Source organism: Pezoporus wallicus, unplaced genomic scaffold (assembly GCF_028554395.1).
Source record: "Pezoporus wallicus isolate ANWC-B61680 ecotype Strahan unplaced genomic scaffold, APGP_CSIRO_Pwel_v1 contig_6275, whole genome shotgun sequence".
Taxonomy (NCBI): Eukaryota; Metazoa; Chordata; class Aves; order Psittaciformes; family Psittacidae; genus Pezoporus; species Pezoporus wallicus.
Genome location: NW_026636901.1, coordinates 1,113,062 through 1,131,353, shown reverse-complemented (window position 1 = coordinate 1,131,353; position 18,292 = coordinate 1,113,062). Strand labels below are relative to the sequence as shown.

The 18,292-nt window shown below is 42.2% G+C and overlaps 1 protein-coding gene across 1 annotated transcript in view; it reads right to left on the bottom strand.

Annotated features, from left to right (window-relative positions):
* The window catches only part of LOC130595450 (guanine nucleotide-binding protein subunit alpha-14-like), a 77,770-nt gene that overhangs the window by 28,831 nt on the left and 30,647 nt on the right, over positions 1–18,292 (bottom strand). Inside the window, 1 exon segment of the mRNA XM_057402189.1 lies at positions 16,724–16,908. Coding sequence (XP_057258172.1) covers positions 16,724–16,908 — 185 coding nt within the window.

Here is an 18,292-nt window from a genome sequence, read left to right as displayed (position 1 = left end):
GAATAATTTAATCAAAAATTTATGTGAATTTACTATTACAGTGATCCCTATTGTACTTTTAATTGGAGCATAACTTTCAGAAAAACAGCCAAGCTGGAATGCATGAAAGTCCCATGGTCTGTGTTGTACATGAAATGAGTTCAGATAATCACAGCACCATCTCTCCAGTCCATTATGTTATTCTATAATTCATCTTTGTGCCAAGCATTTTTGGGGCATATTTGCATGGCATAATAGAAAAATAGCAGTCAGCAGATACTTTCAAGAAAGGTTACCACTTGCAATTCAGCACAATGTGTGTTATGTTTCACATATTTAGCTTGTTTTCTTCCTAGCAGGAACACAGAGCAGAGGCCAGAAGAGCAGAGGAATTACTAGCACGTATCTAGCATCAAAAGGAGAAACTCAGGAATTTAACAGAGGACAGCTAGGAATAAAATATTAATGTTGTGGTTCAAACCCAGCCACGCAGCTCGTTCACTCCCCCCCCCCCTTCTTGCCCTCCCCCTATTCCCGGAGGGACAGAGAGGAGAATCAAAACTCCCGCAGGTTGAGATAAGAACTAAGGTATAACACAAATCACTACTGCTACCACCAATAATAATAAGGATAAATAACAAGGGAAGAGAATACGATACCACCTCAGCACCAGCTGACCGATAACTCGCCCCATCCCACCCAACCGAGCACCAACCAATACCTCGTCCAACCCCGCTGTGATCAGTTACATCCCGGGCATGACGTGCTGTGGTTTGGAATACCTCTTTGGCTAGTTTGGGTCAGGTGTCCTGTCTCCGCTTCCTCCCGGCTTCCCCTCCTCCCTGGCAGAGCATAAGGCTCAGAAAGTCCTTGGTCAGACTAAAACATCAGTGTTACCAGCTCTGTTCCCAGGCCGAAAGTCAAAACACAATGCTGTACCAGCTACTAAGAAGGAGAAAAATGACTGCTACTGCTGAGCCCAGGACAATTAATTTAGACAGTATTAAACTACTTATTTTTAGAATTTCTACTCCTCATTCTAGTTCATTCTGTATTCCTTGCTCTTTCTGGGTTTCCTTTAGCTTTACCTTAAGCCTCCCCAGCTGCCTTCTGATCCCTTATCCCAACCAGTTCTTTTTGTACAAGAATACCTTAACATTCCCTGTGGTTACAGGGGTTATCCTTGAAAAAAACTGTTTTTTCTACTTTTCTTCGGGGAAAGGAGAACATAACAAAGTCTTGTCAGTCCAGTCTTTCTATTCTACTGCTAAAGCAGAAAAAGGTTTTTAACTTTCGCAACTTTCTTTTTGTATGCTCAAAGTGTCTGTAGACCTGTATAATTACCTTCTTAATTCTGCTCATCAGACAACAATTGTCCCTTTAAGTAGAAGCAAAAGAAACAAATCAAAAAGCAAGGAGAAAAGCCTAGTGTTTTGGTAAATCTCTTGACAAGTGTCTTTCAGACTAACAAATACAATGCTAGATATTCCTGTCTTTGCTGTACACAATTAACACAGAAAACACGGTTTTGTGACTCACAACTATGGAGATTAGGCCAGCAAATACCCGAAGGACCTCTTGCGTATCTGCTACCAAAGCTCACTAAAGCTCTAAAGTTGTAGATCCCCTCTGGACTTCTTTATCATAACCCACCTCCCAGGCCACCTCTTCCAACACTGCTCTGAGGGCCCTCTCCCCGGCCCATCTATCCCCATCCCTGAAGTGTTCATGGAATCACAGAATGGCTGAGGTTGGAAGAGACCTCTGGAGGTCATTCAAAGTTAAGAAACCCTCCTCTTTTTCTGAGTATCATCTCTTTTGCCATTACCCATCAGCTGCTCATGACAACCAACTCCCAGGGACAAGCTGCAGTTCATGATAGCGCACATGGTTTGAATGTGTAACTGGAGTGCCGAAGTATCTCTGACACTGGTGTGCAAATATAAGTGTTCATGTCAAATCCTGCCAAGGTAGCTGCCATACAGGATATGTGGCAGAGGGCTTGCAAGCTGGTCAGAGATTGTCACTGCATTAACATGGATGAGTACTGTGCATGTTTAAGAGTTAGCATCAATACCCTTCTATTAATAAAAATTAATATCTCAGTCAAACTTGTAGATGTGGAAATGGCTTGCAAGAAAAGAACAACTGCGAGTATGCTAAGAGACATCAAGAGCAGCATACTCTGCCCCCCAAAAATGATCTGAAAGACCCCAAGACTTAAGAGGGTCAAATATACAGGCCTTGACCAGCATGAATATAATGGTCCTTAGAAACACTTCATACAGTGTAAGAATATGTAAGTTAAATTCATGAAAAGAGCAATATGCATCATGTTTCAATATGTGTAAGGGGGGGGAAAAAAACCCAAACCAAAAATGTCACCACAGTGTTCGCTAGGGAATAGATCAACACTAAAAATACTTCTTCAGTGTGGCAAATTTATTCCAAGGAATAATTTTTTCAGCAGATCATAAATCCACAAAATATGTCACAGGCTTTAACATTAAAAAGGGAGCAGGTCTGGAGGACTTTCTAGCCACTTCTCTTTTTTGAGTGGCTTTTCATTTCTATCATGCTAGCAGATGCTGATTTAAGTGATTTTGGCTGACATGCTACTAACTGATTTTTTCATCTGCATTAATTTATTTGTCTTCCTGTTCATTAAGAGATTTAATTAAAACAACATAGAATTCCGCCAGTTTTCCTTTAGAAAAATACCCATTAAAATTTCCATTACAAAAAAAATCCTCAGATTTTCCACTGCAAGTAGTTAGTCCCATATTACAGTAAATATTACTATATGAGAGTTCATCTTTCTTCTAAGAAGTAGGAGTTTTCAACAGTATGCACTACTCGTTTCCATCTTATAAAAAGCAAAGTACGTAAGGAAGACAGAAAGAAAAAATGAACTGGAAAAGGTTGTCAGTAAAAACACTCAGCCTTTCACACAGAAAACATGTCTTTTACACAGTCATTTGTGTGCAAGAGGGAAAAGCCTCCAGCTGTGACACACGTTTTTAAGTATCTTCCTCTCAGAACTGATATAACCTCTGTCTCCTCATTCCAAACCACCAAATGCAGATTTTTGTGTCATGTTACGCATTACATTCTTACAGCCTTTGACAAACCAATCATCTAAAAATGGCAATTTATTGCTGCTTTCTGGTTGAGAGTCATTTTTTCCTCATTCTGCTGACCAAGGGCTCCAAGAGATGAACCCTGGCTAATTTTATTGTGCGAACTATAGATGTGAACCTGCCAGACTGAACTTAAGTGACAGAGCTAGAGGTGCATGATTCTGGTGGAGAAGCAGCGAGGTCTGACAAGAAGCTGGGTAACAAAATGTATTCATCCACAGAAGCCTTTGTACAGTGACTTTGTTTCAGCCTCTATAGCAAAGTTTTGCCAGTTTTCATATCTCTAACCCACAGCACAGAATAACTGAATGCTGCTCCACTCTCTACACCATTAGCAGACCTGTTTACCAAGCTTCTCTTGGTGTCAGCTGCCAATAAATAATGCTTTCACAGCCACAAAGTCAGCAATGGAATTATTCAGTTGTTACAAAGGAGGGAGTATGGGAAACAGAAAGGATATTTGGTCTCCAGAACATTAAAATCTGCTCTGAAAAGCCAAAAAAGTCTTAACCACTTGTACATATTCTTCTAGTATTTGCCCTTACACACAATCCTTTACACCGAAGTACAAAACTAAGTCTGATGTCTTCATTTATGAGCTCTACATCATTAATTCTTTATGCCCATCACCACTGTCCTTCCTTTTCATTATCAGATCACTTCTTATCTATATGTATTATTTATGCCAGTAAGATTTATAACTGTAAAATAAGAGAAGCACTAGGCACAGTGAATTCACCTCTTGCTGAAGGGCTTCTGCCCAATTATTCATAATTGTGCTGAAGATCAAGCCTGGTTACTTACATGCTGTGTGCTTGTGTACTTTTGCGTGTTATGTTAAATGCTGCATAGAAATAGTAACTATAAAGTTGGAACATCTTAGAAGAGGCCACGTCAAGAGAAAAAGCCTCAATGAATTCCAAAAGATACAGATATGACATTTCCTGGAAAAAGTCTAACAAAGTTATTGGTTCTGAGAAGTACCTGATTATGGTACATTTACTGGTGTACTGTTAGCCACTTTCATATTTATGAAAACACAGGCTCTATTAATAGTTAGAAAACTTTTAACTTTTCTCACTATGAACCCAGTATCCACCAATTATTTACTTTACATAAAAACAACAGAATTTAAGGTATGGACACATTTGCTAGTATTTTAAGAGAAAATATTTTCCTTCTAAAGAAGGAACTATGCACTGACCTGAAAAATTAGGAGACCTAAGAAATTAAAAATCACCACTACTACAAATGCAATTCAGTTTATAGACTCAAATGAGTAAGCTCTGCCCAAACTTTCTTAGAAATCCAAAACACACACCCAGTCTTTATCCCACCTTTCATTTCTCTGCCAGAAACCTCAAATTTATATGCTTTTTAAGACACTATTTTTCTCCTTTCTGCCGCTCTGTTTGTGATATGCTCCAGTTACAGTATTTTATGTGTTTTTTTCCCTAAAACACCCAAAAGGCAGTTATAATTAATTGAAGTAATTGGAAAGATTAGCTCTGTTTCTGGTAAGCTAAACCATCTCCCCTAGCACAAAATACCAAAACCAAAATGAAAATAATTAGAACTTACACATTAGGTTTTACTGACAGAAAAGAGAAAAAAAAAAACACAACCAAAATAACCTCAAACCACAAGACAAAGCAAAACCAACTTCACCTTGAACTAAATAACAAGAAGGCAACACAAAATTTGGAATGATTTAGTGAATTCAAGGAAAACTCTGTTAGATTTCTGGTAGCTCTGAAACTTTAAAAGGTGAAGAAATACCTGAAGATTTATAGCCAACAGCCAATTATTTTGAAGAATAAATGAAACAGTGATTTCACTAGAGAACAGGGAAGTGACTAGATGGAGCTTTCATGCTAAGAAAATAAGCAAATGCATGTCAGTATTGCTTTTGCAACTAGGTATGTGTCGTGGTTTAAACCCAGTCAGGTAACTTGTTCACTCCCAGTGAGTGGCGCCGGGCTGACAACAATCGAGCCCCCCCCCCCCCCCCCCCCCCCGGGGCTCTCCCCTTCCCCGCTCCCAGAGGAAGGGGGAGGAGGATTGAAAGGCTGCAACTCCTACGGGTTGAGACAAGAACAGTCCAGCAACCAATGTACAACACAAATCACCACCGCTACTATCAACTACAACAATGATAAGGGAAAATAACAAGGGAAGAGAATATGATACCACCGGCCAAGAAACGAGTCCCACCCGGAAGCCCGTGTCCTTCTGGGTAACTCCCAGTTACCCCCCACCCCGGGCATGACGTGCTGTGGTATGGAATACCTCCCTGGCTAGCCCGGGTCAGGCGCCCCATCTCTGCTTCCTCACGGCTTCCCCTCCTCCCTGGCAGAGCATGAGCCTCACAAAGTCCTTGGTCAGGGTAAATATCACTTAGCAACAACCGAAAACATCGGTTTCACCAACATTGTTCCCAGGCTGGAAGTCAAAACACAGCACTGCACCAGCTACCACAAAGGAGAAATATGACTGCTACTGCTGAACCCAGGACATTATCCACCCCTTATTCCATACCATTCACGTCGTGCTCAGGTCCCACATTTTCAATACACCATCGCTCTCCCACATATATACATCCATACACATACAGACCAAGAGGAAAAGATCATCTTCTTAGTGCATGGACCAATCCCTATAATGCTGCCGAGTCCATTCGGTCCATGATGTTCAAAGTTCATTCTCTGTTGGGATGATGGCTGGAGGGAAGTCAGGGCCAGTCGCTGGTGACCTGAAGACATCTAGTTGATGGGCTATAAAAGCATTACACAGCAGGCAACAGCATACAATTAAGTTCATTGGCTGTTTTCCCCTAAAATCAAATCCCCTTGAGGTATACATCGGACTTCCCCATCTTCCCTCATTACCCACCAAGTATACCCAGGTCCCTGAGCAAAAGCAATCCCACGAGTGGGTTTGCCTTTACCTGAAGCAGGAATAACCCAGACTGTCTTCCCCAGCAAATTCTTCATATGCACCACGGGAACTTTGTCCCCCTCTACAATATGTAAAAGTTCTGACTGGGCTGGGCCAGCCCTGTTGGCAGATCCTCTGGTGTTGACCAACCAGGTGGCCTTTGGTAAGTGTGTATCCCAATGCTTGAAAGTTCCGCCACCCATTGCTCTCAGTGTAGTTTTTAACAGCCCATTGTACCGTTCGATTTTCCCAGAGGCTGGTGCATGGTAGGGGATGTGATATACCCACTCAATGCCATGCTCTTTGGCCCAAATATCTATAAGGTTATTCCGGAAATGAGTCCCATTGTCTGACTCAATTCTCTCTGGGGTGCCGTGTCACCACAAAATCTGTTTCTCAAGGTCCAGGATAGTGTTCCGGGCAGTGGCATGGGGCACAGCGTATGTTTCCAGCCACCCGGTGGTTGCTTCCACCATGGTAAGCACATGGCGCTTGCCTTGGCGGGTTGGTGGCAGTGTGATATAGTCAATCTGCCAGGCCTCCCCATATTTATACTTCAACCATCGTCCTCCATACCAAAGAGGCTTTAACCGCTTGGCTTGTTTAATTGCAGCACATATTTCACACTCATGAATAACCTGGGCAATAGTGTCCATTGTTAAGTCCACCCCTCAATCACAGGCCCACCTGTATGTTGCATCTCTGCCCTGATGGCCTGAAGTGTCATGGGCCCACCGGGCCAAAAATAATTCACCTTTATGTTGCCAATCTAAGTCCATCTGAGCCACTTCAATCTTAGCCGCTTTATCCACTTGTTGGTTGTTCTGGTGTTCCTCAGTGGCCCGACTCTTGGGTACATGGGCATCTACATGACGTACCTTCACCACCAGGTTCTGCACCCGGGCAGCAATATCTTTCCACAGTGCAGCAGCCCAGATGGGTTTACCTCTGCGTTGCCAGTTGCTCTGCTTCCATTGCTTCAACCACCCCCACAGGGCATTTGCCACCATCCATGAGTCAGTATAGAGATAAAGTACTGGCCACTTTTCTCGTTCAGCAATGTCCAGGGCCAGCTGGATGGCTTTCACCTCGGCAAACTGACTCGATTCACCCTCTCCTTCAGCAGTTTCTGCAACTTGTTGTCCAGGACTCCATACAGCTGCCTTCCATCTCCGATGCTTTCCCACAATACGGCAAGAGCCATCAGTAAACAAGGCATACTGCTTTTCACTTTCTGACAGTTTATTATATGGTGGGGCCTCTTCAGCACGCACCACCTCCTCCTCTGGTGACATTCCAAAATCTTTGCCCTCTGGCCAGTCCATGATGACTTCTAGAATGCCTGGACGACTGGGATTTCATATTCGAGTTCGTTGTGTAATTAGTGCAGCCCATTTACTCCATGTAGCATCAGTTGCATGATGTGTAGAGGAGACCCTGCCTTTGAACATCCAGCCCAGCACGGGCAGCCGGGGTGCCAGGAGGAGCTGTGCTTCAGTGCCAATCACTTCCGAAGCAGCTCGAACCCCTTCATAGGCTGCCAGTATCTCTTTCTCAGTTGGGGTATAGCTGGCCTCAGATCCTTTGTATCCCCGACTCCAAAAGCCGAGGGGTCGACCTCGAGTCTCCCCTGGAGCTTTCTGCCAGAGGCTCCAGGTAGGACCGTTCTCCCCAGCTGCAGTGTACAGTACATTTTTTACATCTGGTCCGGTCCGGACTGGTCCAAGGGCTACTGCATGAACTATCTCGCGTTTAATTTGCTCAAAGGCTTGTTGCTGCTCAGGGCCCCATTAAAAATCATTCTTCTTCCAGGTCACATGATAGAGAGGGCTTACAATCAAACTGTAATTTGGGATGTGCATTCTCCAGAACCCCACTGCACCCAAGAAAGCTTGCGTTTCTTTCTTATTAGTTGGTGGAGACATTGCTGTTATCTTGTTGATCACATCTGTGGGGATCTGTCTACGTCCATCTTGCCATTTTATTCCCAAAAATTGAATCTCCTGTGCAGGTCCCTTGACCTTACTCCGTTTTATGGCAAAACCGGCTTTCAGCAGGATTTGGATTATTTTCCTCCCTTTCTCAAAGACTTCTTCCGCTGTATCGCCCCACACAATAATGTCATCAATGTATTGCAGGTGTTCTGGAGCTTGCCCCTGTTCCAGTGCAGTCTGGATCAGTCCCTGGCAGATGGTAGGGCTGTGTTTCCACCCCTGGGGCAGTCGGTTCCAAGTGAACTGGACACCCCTCCAAGTAAAAGCAAACTGTGGCCTGCACTCTGCTGCCAAAGGAATGGAGAAAAATGCATTGGCAATATCAATCGTGGCATACCACTTGGCTGCCTTTGACTCTAGTTCATACTGAAGTTCTAGCATGTCCGGTAGGCAGCACTCAATGGTGGTGTGACTTCATTCAGGCCACGATAGTCTACTGTTAGTCTCCATTCTCCATTAGACTTTTGCACTGGCCATATGGGGCTATTAAAGGGTGAGCGGGTCCTGCTGATCACCCCCTGACTCTCCAGTCTACGGATCAGCTGATGGATGGGAATCAGAGAGTCTCGGTTAGTGCGATATTGCCACCGGTGCACTGTTGTGGTTGCAATTGGCACTTGTTGTTCTTCAACTTTCAGCAACCCCACAGCAGAGGGATCTTCTGAGAGACCAGGCAAGGTGGACAGCTGCTCAATTTCCTCAGTCTCCAAAGCAGCAATACCAAAAGCCCACCGGTACCCTTTTGGGTCTTTGAAGTACCCTCTCTTGAGGTAGTCTATGCCGAGGATGCATGGAGCCTCTGGACCAGTCACAATAGGGTGCTTTTGCCATTCCCTCCCAGTCAGGCTGATTTCAGCCTCCAGCACAGTCAACTCTTGGGATCCTCCTGTTACTCCAGAAATATAGATGGGTTCCACCCCTTGACAGCTTGATGGCATCAGGGTACACTGTGCACCGGTATCTACTAGAGCCTTATACTTCTGTGGGACTGATGTGCCAGGCCATCTGATCCACACAGTCCAGTAAATCCGATTGTCCCCTACCTCCACCTGGCTGGAGGCAGGGCCCCTCTAATGGTCATCACAGCGTTGGACACCTAAATCGGGGTAAAAGGGATTATTCTTCGTTATCACAGGAGCTGGAGTAAAATCAGCTCTTCCATTCCATCTGGGAAACTGCTCACCAGAGACTGAAGCCGTAGCTCTCATGGGATGATCAGTCTTGGCCCTTGCTCCCCTCTTCAGTTCACTCACCCGTTCCTCCAAAGCTGAAGTAGGTTTTCCATCCCACTTTGTCATGTCTTCTCCGTGATCCCGCAGGTAAAACCATAGGGTACCCCGTGGCATATACCTGCTGTATCTCCTCTCTCGAACAATAGGACGCCTTTTGTTAATAGCTGAGACGTGTGTTGGTACACGTGAGGAGCTGGATAAATCAGATAGATCGTCCCTCAATTGTTTGAGGTCCTGGGACAGTTTTTCCACAGCTGAGATGATGGAAGGGGTGAGATTGTCTTCGAACTCTCGGAGTTTATGAACCATTTCATCCACTGTTAGTGGTACTATGTCATTCCAGGTTACTGTTGCCAATGAATGGGCATATGATGACGGTGCATTCCGTGTAAGTTTTCGCCACATGGGTCGTGTACATTCAACTTCATCTGGATCTATGGGTGTATCCCCGTTATTTGGCTTGATGTGACAGATCATCTCTACAATGGCCGATTCCCTCAGAGACTGGATGCCTTTGTCTATAGTAGTCCACTTGGCCGAACGACTCGTAACATCGCCCTTGTACGGAAACCTTTCTTTCACAGCTGCCAAGAGCAGCCTCCAAAGGCTGAGGGACTTTTTCTCTCTTGCAATTGCTTTGTCAATTCCCCCTTCTCTAGCAAGTGATCCCAGCTGCTTGGCTTCTGTACCTTCTAGTTCGTGACCATCGGCCCCATTGTCCCAGCATTGGAGTAACCAGGTGATGATGTGCTCCCCTGGTTGACGGGTAAAATCTTTTCGCATATTCCGCAGCTCGGTTGAGGTCCGAGGTCGAGAAGTTACCTCTTCTTCTTCTTCTTCGTCATGTGATGATGACTCCTGATCAGATTCTGGACCGGGTGGTGAATTCGTTGTTTCTTCATCTCGCTTCACCCTTCTTGCCTCCTTTTTGCTTGTTCTCTTGAGTACAGGGGCAACCGATATTGGTATGAATTGGTCCTCTGGTTTGGCTGCAGTGATTATCACTGTGGTTTGAGTAGCAACTGTACTTGTTGCTGGGGGTGGTGCAGCTGCTGTGCTTGGAGCTGGGGTAACCGCGCTGTCTGTTGCAGTCAAAGTTTGAGCAGCTGCTGTACTTGCCACTGGGGTAGCTGCGCTGTTCACTGCAGCCTAAGTTTGAGTAGCGACTGTTGCTTTGCCCTCAGATCCGCCGACATTCTTTTCCTTTTGAAGGTGCTGGATAGTGTTGAACAAGGCCCTGTAAGCATAGGCCAAGCCCCAGCACGTTGCCATGATTTGTCCATCTCTGGTATGGCCAGAATGACCACACACCTCATTTAAGTGTCTTACTAATTCTTCTGGATTTTGCAGTTGTTCGGTAGTGAAATTCCAAAGTACTGGAGGGGCCCCCTGACCTAGATACTTGCCCATACTATCCCACACACCCTGCCACTCATGACTGTCCAGCCTCAGGGAAAATCTCTTGGTCCTCCTACATCGTTGTTTGACCCCAGACAAGACCCAAACCTGACTCTGCTTAACTCTTGAAATCAGTAGTGGGCAAAACACACTCTGTATGCGTGTTAGCATGGTGATTCCCATCACCATCAGCAAACAAGTCTCAACAGCATTAAAAGGCCATTCAAAAAATTCAAAACTCTCAAATGTAAATGGTCTGGGGGGACGACTGGGAGGGTAAAAGGATGTCTCCTTCACAGGTTGAGCACCTGAGAAGGAGAAAAAAGATGTGTAATTGCTAAGCACCTCCATCATATACCTCCCAAAGTATAAAGGTGGTGACCACACTGGGAACATAAGCCAGATCAGTTTCATGATCAATGATTCTATTGCATTACAAGTCATTACCATAAAGTAGAATGGGACAAAAACCTTAGCCCAAGCCCCACACTTGAAAAACACTAATACAGCCAATACCGGATGGACGTAAGATACGATATACTGAAACTGTGAGATCAAGAGGAACAACCTTGAGAGCCAATAAATCAGCATTGTGACGAGTGACTATCAATCCAGTCAGATCCGTCGTTATCTCAACCCCTCGTGCCCCATGTTGGGTGCCAAAAAGAACTGTCGTGGTTTAAACCCAGTCAGGTAACTTGTTCACTCACTCCCAGTGAGTGGTGCCGAGCTGACAACAATCGAGGGCCGCCCCCTCCCCCACCAGGGCTCTCCCCTTCCCCGCTCCCAGAGGAAGGGGGAGGAGGATCGAAAGGGTACAACTCCTACGGGTTAAGACAAGAACAGTCCAGCAACCAATGTACAACACAAATCACCACCACTACCACCAACTACAACAATGATGAGGGAAAATAACAAGGGAAGAGAATACAATACCACCGGCCAAGAAACAAGTCCCACCCGGAAGCCCGTGTCCTTCCGGGTAACTCCCAGTTACCCCCCACCCTGGCCATGACGTGCTGTGGTATGGAATACCTCCCTGGCTAGCCCGGGTCAGGCGCCTCATCTCTGCTTCCTCACAGCTTCCCCTCCTCCCTGGCAGTGCATGAGCCTCACAAAGTCCTTGGTCAGGGTAAACATCACTTAACAACAACTGAAAACATCGACTTCACCAACATTGTTCCCAGGCTGGAAGTCAAAACACAGCATTGCACCAGCTACCACAAAGGAAAAACACGACTGCTACTGCTGAACCCAGGATAGTATGTCTAGAAACAATTTAGGAAAGAAATCTGACAGCAGCCAGCTGGCAGATTCAGAATTTATCAAAGAAAAGGAAGAAATTAAAAAAAAACCCAACCCCCTAAATGTAGCCATTCACATTTATTTAAATTCAATTTTTAGTATTGTCAGGGATAAGTAAATGAAACAAGTCACAGTATTCACCCCCATCAACAAGATGGCATAGAAAAGATGCTCATAAGTTTTTAAAGAAAATGGTCCATATATTAACAGGCCCATACAGCTTGCTCCCGCAGGTCTCTGAATAATAATTAGCAACTAGCATTATTGTTTATAAGCACACATTTTTAGTATGACAGACCAGAATAAGAACTCCAGTATTTAAGGCAGTGGTATTACTGGAAACAGTCCCATTCGGGGTCTGGCTATCTGTACATACAATAAGGCATTTTGATGAATATAGTCCTAAAAAACCAAACCCAAACACAAAACAAGCAAACAAAAACTCCCCACACATCCTCAGAAAGTCCCATATATTCTAACGTCAACAAACATGCATGCATACAGTCTCAACTGAGCACACGTACATACCATGTGTGTGAGGGGAAGGTTGTCATCCAAGAAGTGGTAAATTTTCCACTGACTTCCAGGTGGGGAGCAGCTAATTCAGTATTAACATGTTTATATTTGCTCATGTAAAGCAGCACACACCTTTAATCACCCGAAGTTGATACTTCATCTTTCTGCTCTAGAATAAGGCCATATTCTCACTCAAAAAAATCACTTTAAAACCAAAAAATAACAAGAAAACCCTATGCCCTTCCAGGGAGGAAGCAAAAGGTCTGACGTGCGTCCAAATGTCTAAGTGTATGATGCTACATGCTCATGCATGGGCAGCTAAATCACATTTTGTGACTGAGCAAACACCATGAATGAAATCAACCAATAATTACTCTTTGTTGTGTTTTCCATTTGTCCCAGCTAGATGGCTTCATTCAGTAATCCCCAAATCTCATTTTACTGTACTTGTGTTTTTTCATTCCCTTTTTCTGACGTAAGTTAATTACCTGTCCAGTACAACTGATCTGGCATTGTAGTACTCCTTTTGTTCAGAAAAATACTAGTTTTGCTGACACACACTCATGCTGGAACATCTCTGTGAGACAGAAAGACACCAGATTAGTACTTATTGAAAACAGGGAATGTTCTGAAGAAGCAACATAATGACTTCTTTCTGAAATGCGTTTTCCACAGAATTCTGTTTTTCTCCTTAGGAAAAAACTAAATGTTCATACTTCTACAAAGATTTGTTGTTAACTGCATTTAATTAATAAATGTTGGTATCTTTAATGATTATTTCTGCGTGTGAATAGCTATTTTGTTAATTAAAACGGCCATTTTTCCATAAAGACTGTCAGAGAGTCAGCCTGTCGTGCCAGCCTTAGACCAGATGATTGAGGCCACTGAGTTTTTCACAGGTGGTAAGTCAGGTATTGCTGTAAATGTGATTTTGCCAGTGAGCCTTTTCCACTGGTACCTCATAACTGGATGAGAGGTTGAATACTAGATGCTGGTCAATAGATGGCCCATGGCATTGAACATTACTTTTGTAACCCTGTACCTTACCTATTTTGCTGTAGGTATCATTGCTTGTCATCTTACTAGGGTATTTAAAAAAACAAACCAACGAACAAGAGCAGGACTTAATTCCTGTTCTATGATCCTTATCCTGAACAGCTATATAGAAAGGTCTTCCCAGTGGGATAAGTGCATACTTTTCCTCTTTTTTTTAAATGCAAATAATCTGAAATTTTTAATGTTGCCTAAAGTGGAGAAGGAAAAGAGAGTAATTTTCTTGTGATACAGACTATGTGTTAGTTTGGAAGACAAGGGAAAAGTTTTGGTGAACTAGTATTTTAAAATCTCTGTTGCATCTCCAGTTCAAATACGCTTACATAACTTGTTTCTTCTGCCTATTTCTGATACAGCATAAAACTATCATAATCCAACAAGATGTGACTGCCTGGCAAAGTCAAGCAACCAATAAATATTTTAAAATCTGCCTTTTAAGACTGATGTATACTCACAAATGAAATGCTGTATTTTCCCTTCCTCCAGAATCACCTGGTATCTTTTTCCTTGTGTTTGAGATTTTCTTTTCCTACAAGTTAAACTGATTTAAAAAAAAAAAAAATTTGTACAGCAAAAAAGAGCTTTCACTACTTCCCAGCTATCCCATGTACTTTCCCTTCTTTCATGTACTTAATATTCACATTAACTCAATCACAATTCTCAAAGAAGCAAACAGACAGGCTGCAATCAACTTTCATTTTGCTTTTTGGCAATCCCTATTATGATATGGAAAGAAGACACAGATTCAAACCAAACCCTCACACAAGATTACTACCCAAAACTTCCAACCTCAAACTGAGGGTGAGACAAAGTATCACAAAGAACACACCACCTGAAATTAGGGTAAAAATTGCCTGCTCAATTAAAGGTCAAGCATGACTATATAGATAAGTACTTCATCCAAGACACTTCAAGTCAACACAAAACAAAACCCCCTTCCCATCTCAATGCAGCATCTATAGAAAGTCAGGCCATTTACTTAAATACCTGCAGTTGAAAACAGCAATAAGAAACATCTTCAAACACCTGCTACAGAACTTGCTTTTATTTGCAAACTTTAAGATAGACTATCCATATATAAGTTACAGATTTTGAGATATGTCACACTTACAGGGAAGAGAGTCTACACAGAACTATCTGTTCTTCACTACAAAAACATTAAATGAAGATATTCAGCAGGCACATAATGCCAGGGCCCACAGACGAGAAAACCTGACCTGGTCAAAGCACAGAGTGGATACAAGAAAAACAAACAAACAAAAATTAATAACATGGCTAGAGGGAAACAAATTTTTCATTAAAAAGAAGACATGCCATGAAGACGACAGACATACTGAAATGCGGAGAAGCATGCTGGACTATTTCTGTACAGCCACTGGACACACCTTTGCAATATAATTATGACAGCAGATTCACAACTCTTCTGTTTATCACTGCTGTTGTCAACTGCTTTTCATTACAGGCTTAAAATCCTTTAATTTAAGGCAGTTACAGCGTCTATTGTACTCTGCATTATATTCATCACCGAAATGAAGGATTAAATTGCAGTAGTCTCCTGCAAAGTGACTGGAGCGACTGGAGTGGTTATTTTCATGTTGTGTCTCAAGAGTTTCTCTGTGTGTAAAGCAAAAATGACTTTGCTTTCTAAATGCCACTGAAGCTGAGCTTGCCAAGCTGTATTCTTGCCACTTAGCAGTTTGTTACCTTTAATAAAGAAGCACAAGACTAAATCCTCCCTCCCTGCAACTGAAAAACAGCATTATAATCTTCTGAATCTGAAGACACCAGCAGCACACTTATGATCAAGAACATAATTTAGCCAGAATAGTGTGTTACGGGAACGCATCCAGCTCAGCTCTCAGAGCCCAGAATTATTAAGTCCTTTTATTTTGTTCTTAATAGGAAGTAAAAAAACCCCACAAAAATCAAACCAAACAAAAACCCCAAAACATATAGAAGAGGCAGTGCAAATTTATTCCTCCAAATAGATTCTAAGCATTTTTCATCAAAATATACAAACCTGAATTAGGACAAAGTATATTCACCATGACATCTGGTGTTTCTGTAACTGCTGCCTTCTTAAGGATCTAAATTTTTTTTACAAGCAACAACTTACTAACCCTCAGAATATTTTTCTCATATAGGAAAGAACTACCCTAATAACTCAGCTCTCTGAAGTCCAAAATTCATTTTTGCTAACACTATCTGTTCTTTTGTGGTAAAAGAATAAAAGAATTTTAATTTCCCAGTCCTTTATTTTAAACATTTTCTAACCCTCTTCTTTATAACCCTAAGGAGAATGAGTAACACAAACCAACTTAAAAAATAAAAAATCTGATCATATTTTTTTTTGTGTTGTTCAAATGCAGTGTATTTTTTGAATGAAAAATAGGCTATTTTGTCATACAGTACTTCAGATAAACCTATAAATTCTACAAATTGTTTTTGCCTTGGTATTTCCTACACAGTCTTCCCTATCTTAACACTAAAATTCAGCCAACTGGAAACCTGTCTCAATGATTTGCTTATATATTCTTCATGATACCCAAGCAACTGATGCAACAGATGGATGCGAAGGATGCAACTGATTTAACTGAAGCGGATTTTTTTTTTTCTATAAATCATAAGCATTGAAACAAAAAACGTGATTTTATAACATACACAGAAACTAAAAAATGGTTGGAAAAGCCTCTTTTTTCAAGCTTTTAAAGTACATAAAGGTTGCTACCAAACACACAAAAGGGCTTGAGGAGGTATGTTTCAAAGCACACCAGTGTCAAGCAGATCTGATGTTTTCCTGCAACAGGCCTGAAACTCCTTGTTCTGGAGCTCTACTGAACACCAGGCTCTGTCTGCACATTCCAATCATTCTAAATCTACAACTTGGATTTAAAAAAAAAAATTTATTTTTTTGGTACTTACTACCACCTTTCAACTTTGAAAATTCCTCTCTTCCTAGGCAGCTCTATCCCACCCATTCTCATCCTGCTTCTCTTTCCAGTAGTTGTTGTTCTCAACCTGCTGTGTAGAATCAGACAGCAGGGCACAAAACTCCCCAAAGACACACGGACTTTTAAGGTTCTGCCTGTAGAAGGTTAGGACTCGAATAATTTGTGTACAGACTGAAATTTCATTGACTAAAACTAGAATTTTCTATTTCCTGTCTTACCTCATTCTCTTTGCATGTGTACTGTATCTTGAGAGTATCCGTGGCTCTAATCATCGCTTGCACGGCAGTAAATATATTTTAGTAAACCGGTTTTGTGAAGCCCTTCCTGTCCTCTTCCATGTAACCTGATGCATGAATAATCCTCATTTGTTTAATGAACATACTCTTGCCACTGTCTCCTGTGCCTGGAAGAGGAGGAAAGAGGAGAGAGACAGAAGTATTGCATTTGCAAATCTTGGCAGTTGAGAATATTTGTAAATACGCATAGAAGGATGTACACTCCATCTGAGCATGCACAAGAGTCACCATTAACTGTAGATCATTTTTAAATTTTCCATTCTGTATAATCTACACTGTTTTAGTCAAAATATTTGCATTGGTGGGTTTGGGAGAGTTTACTTGGTAAAGTATCTTAGAATTCATCCTACAGTGTTTAACCTAAGCATCCTGTATGTGGGAGTCAGATTACAAAACAAGCAAGATACGTGAGTACAAAAGAAAGAAATTTGGTTCATGTAAGGATAAAATTCCTTAACACTGAGAAGTTGGTAGAAAGTTTATGAACGATTTACACCTTAACAATAAAGCCTGCACTATTACTGAACTTGGGGAAGAATTTTATCATTAGGACATATTACTCAGTTTTACATTTCCACCAACTGTTACATGAACACTGGTTGAAAAAATGCTAAGCAAAATTACAAAAAATACTTTCACTACTGTCAATACTCTGGGAATTACTGATCCTATTTGAAAAAAAAGCCCAACAACTCACAGATGTATATGATAAAGTTATATATGAACTTACATCATTCATGTAATATTTTGCATGTACATATGCTTAAAGCCCATTTACAGAATGTTAACAATGTAGAGGAGTGACATGAAACCACACTGAAGCAGCTGTTCCTGAAGGACTGTACCCTGTGGAAGAGACCCATGCTGGAGCAGTTTTTGAAGAACTGGGAAGGAAAGGACTGATGTTGAAGAAGGCTGTGAATGACTATCTTGTGAGAGGATCCCAGGCTGGATGACTAGGGGAAGAGTGTGAGAAGGGAGGAGCAGCAGAGACAAAGTGTTAGATCTGACCACAACCCCTTCTCCCCATGGCCCTGTGCTGCACAGGGGCAGGAGGCAGAAATGCTGGGAGTGAAGTTTAGCCTGGGAAGAAGGGAGGGGTGGAGGGAAGGTTATTTAAAGATTTGTTCTTATTTCTCACTGTCCTTCTCTTATTAATTGACAACAAATTAATTTTAATAAGCTGAATCCATTTTGCCTGTGATGATAATGTGTAAGTGATCTCCCTTTCCTTATCTTGACCCATTATTTTTCTCATCATATATTCTTGTTGAGAAGGGGTAGTGATACAGCAATTTGGTGGGTACCTAGAAGCCAGACATTGTCAACCCACCATATATATTCACCTTCAGCTGTACTTTTTCTAGGCTAGAGTCCAACAGTTCTCATGCAGAAGATATTACTTAGCTTGATCATCCCTTTGACCCTATATAAATATTCTCAGCACTGTTTACCTCTGAGATACACCTGGAGTACCAAAAATTCGAATAC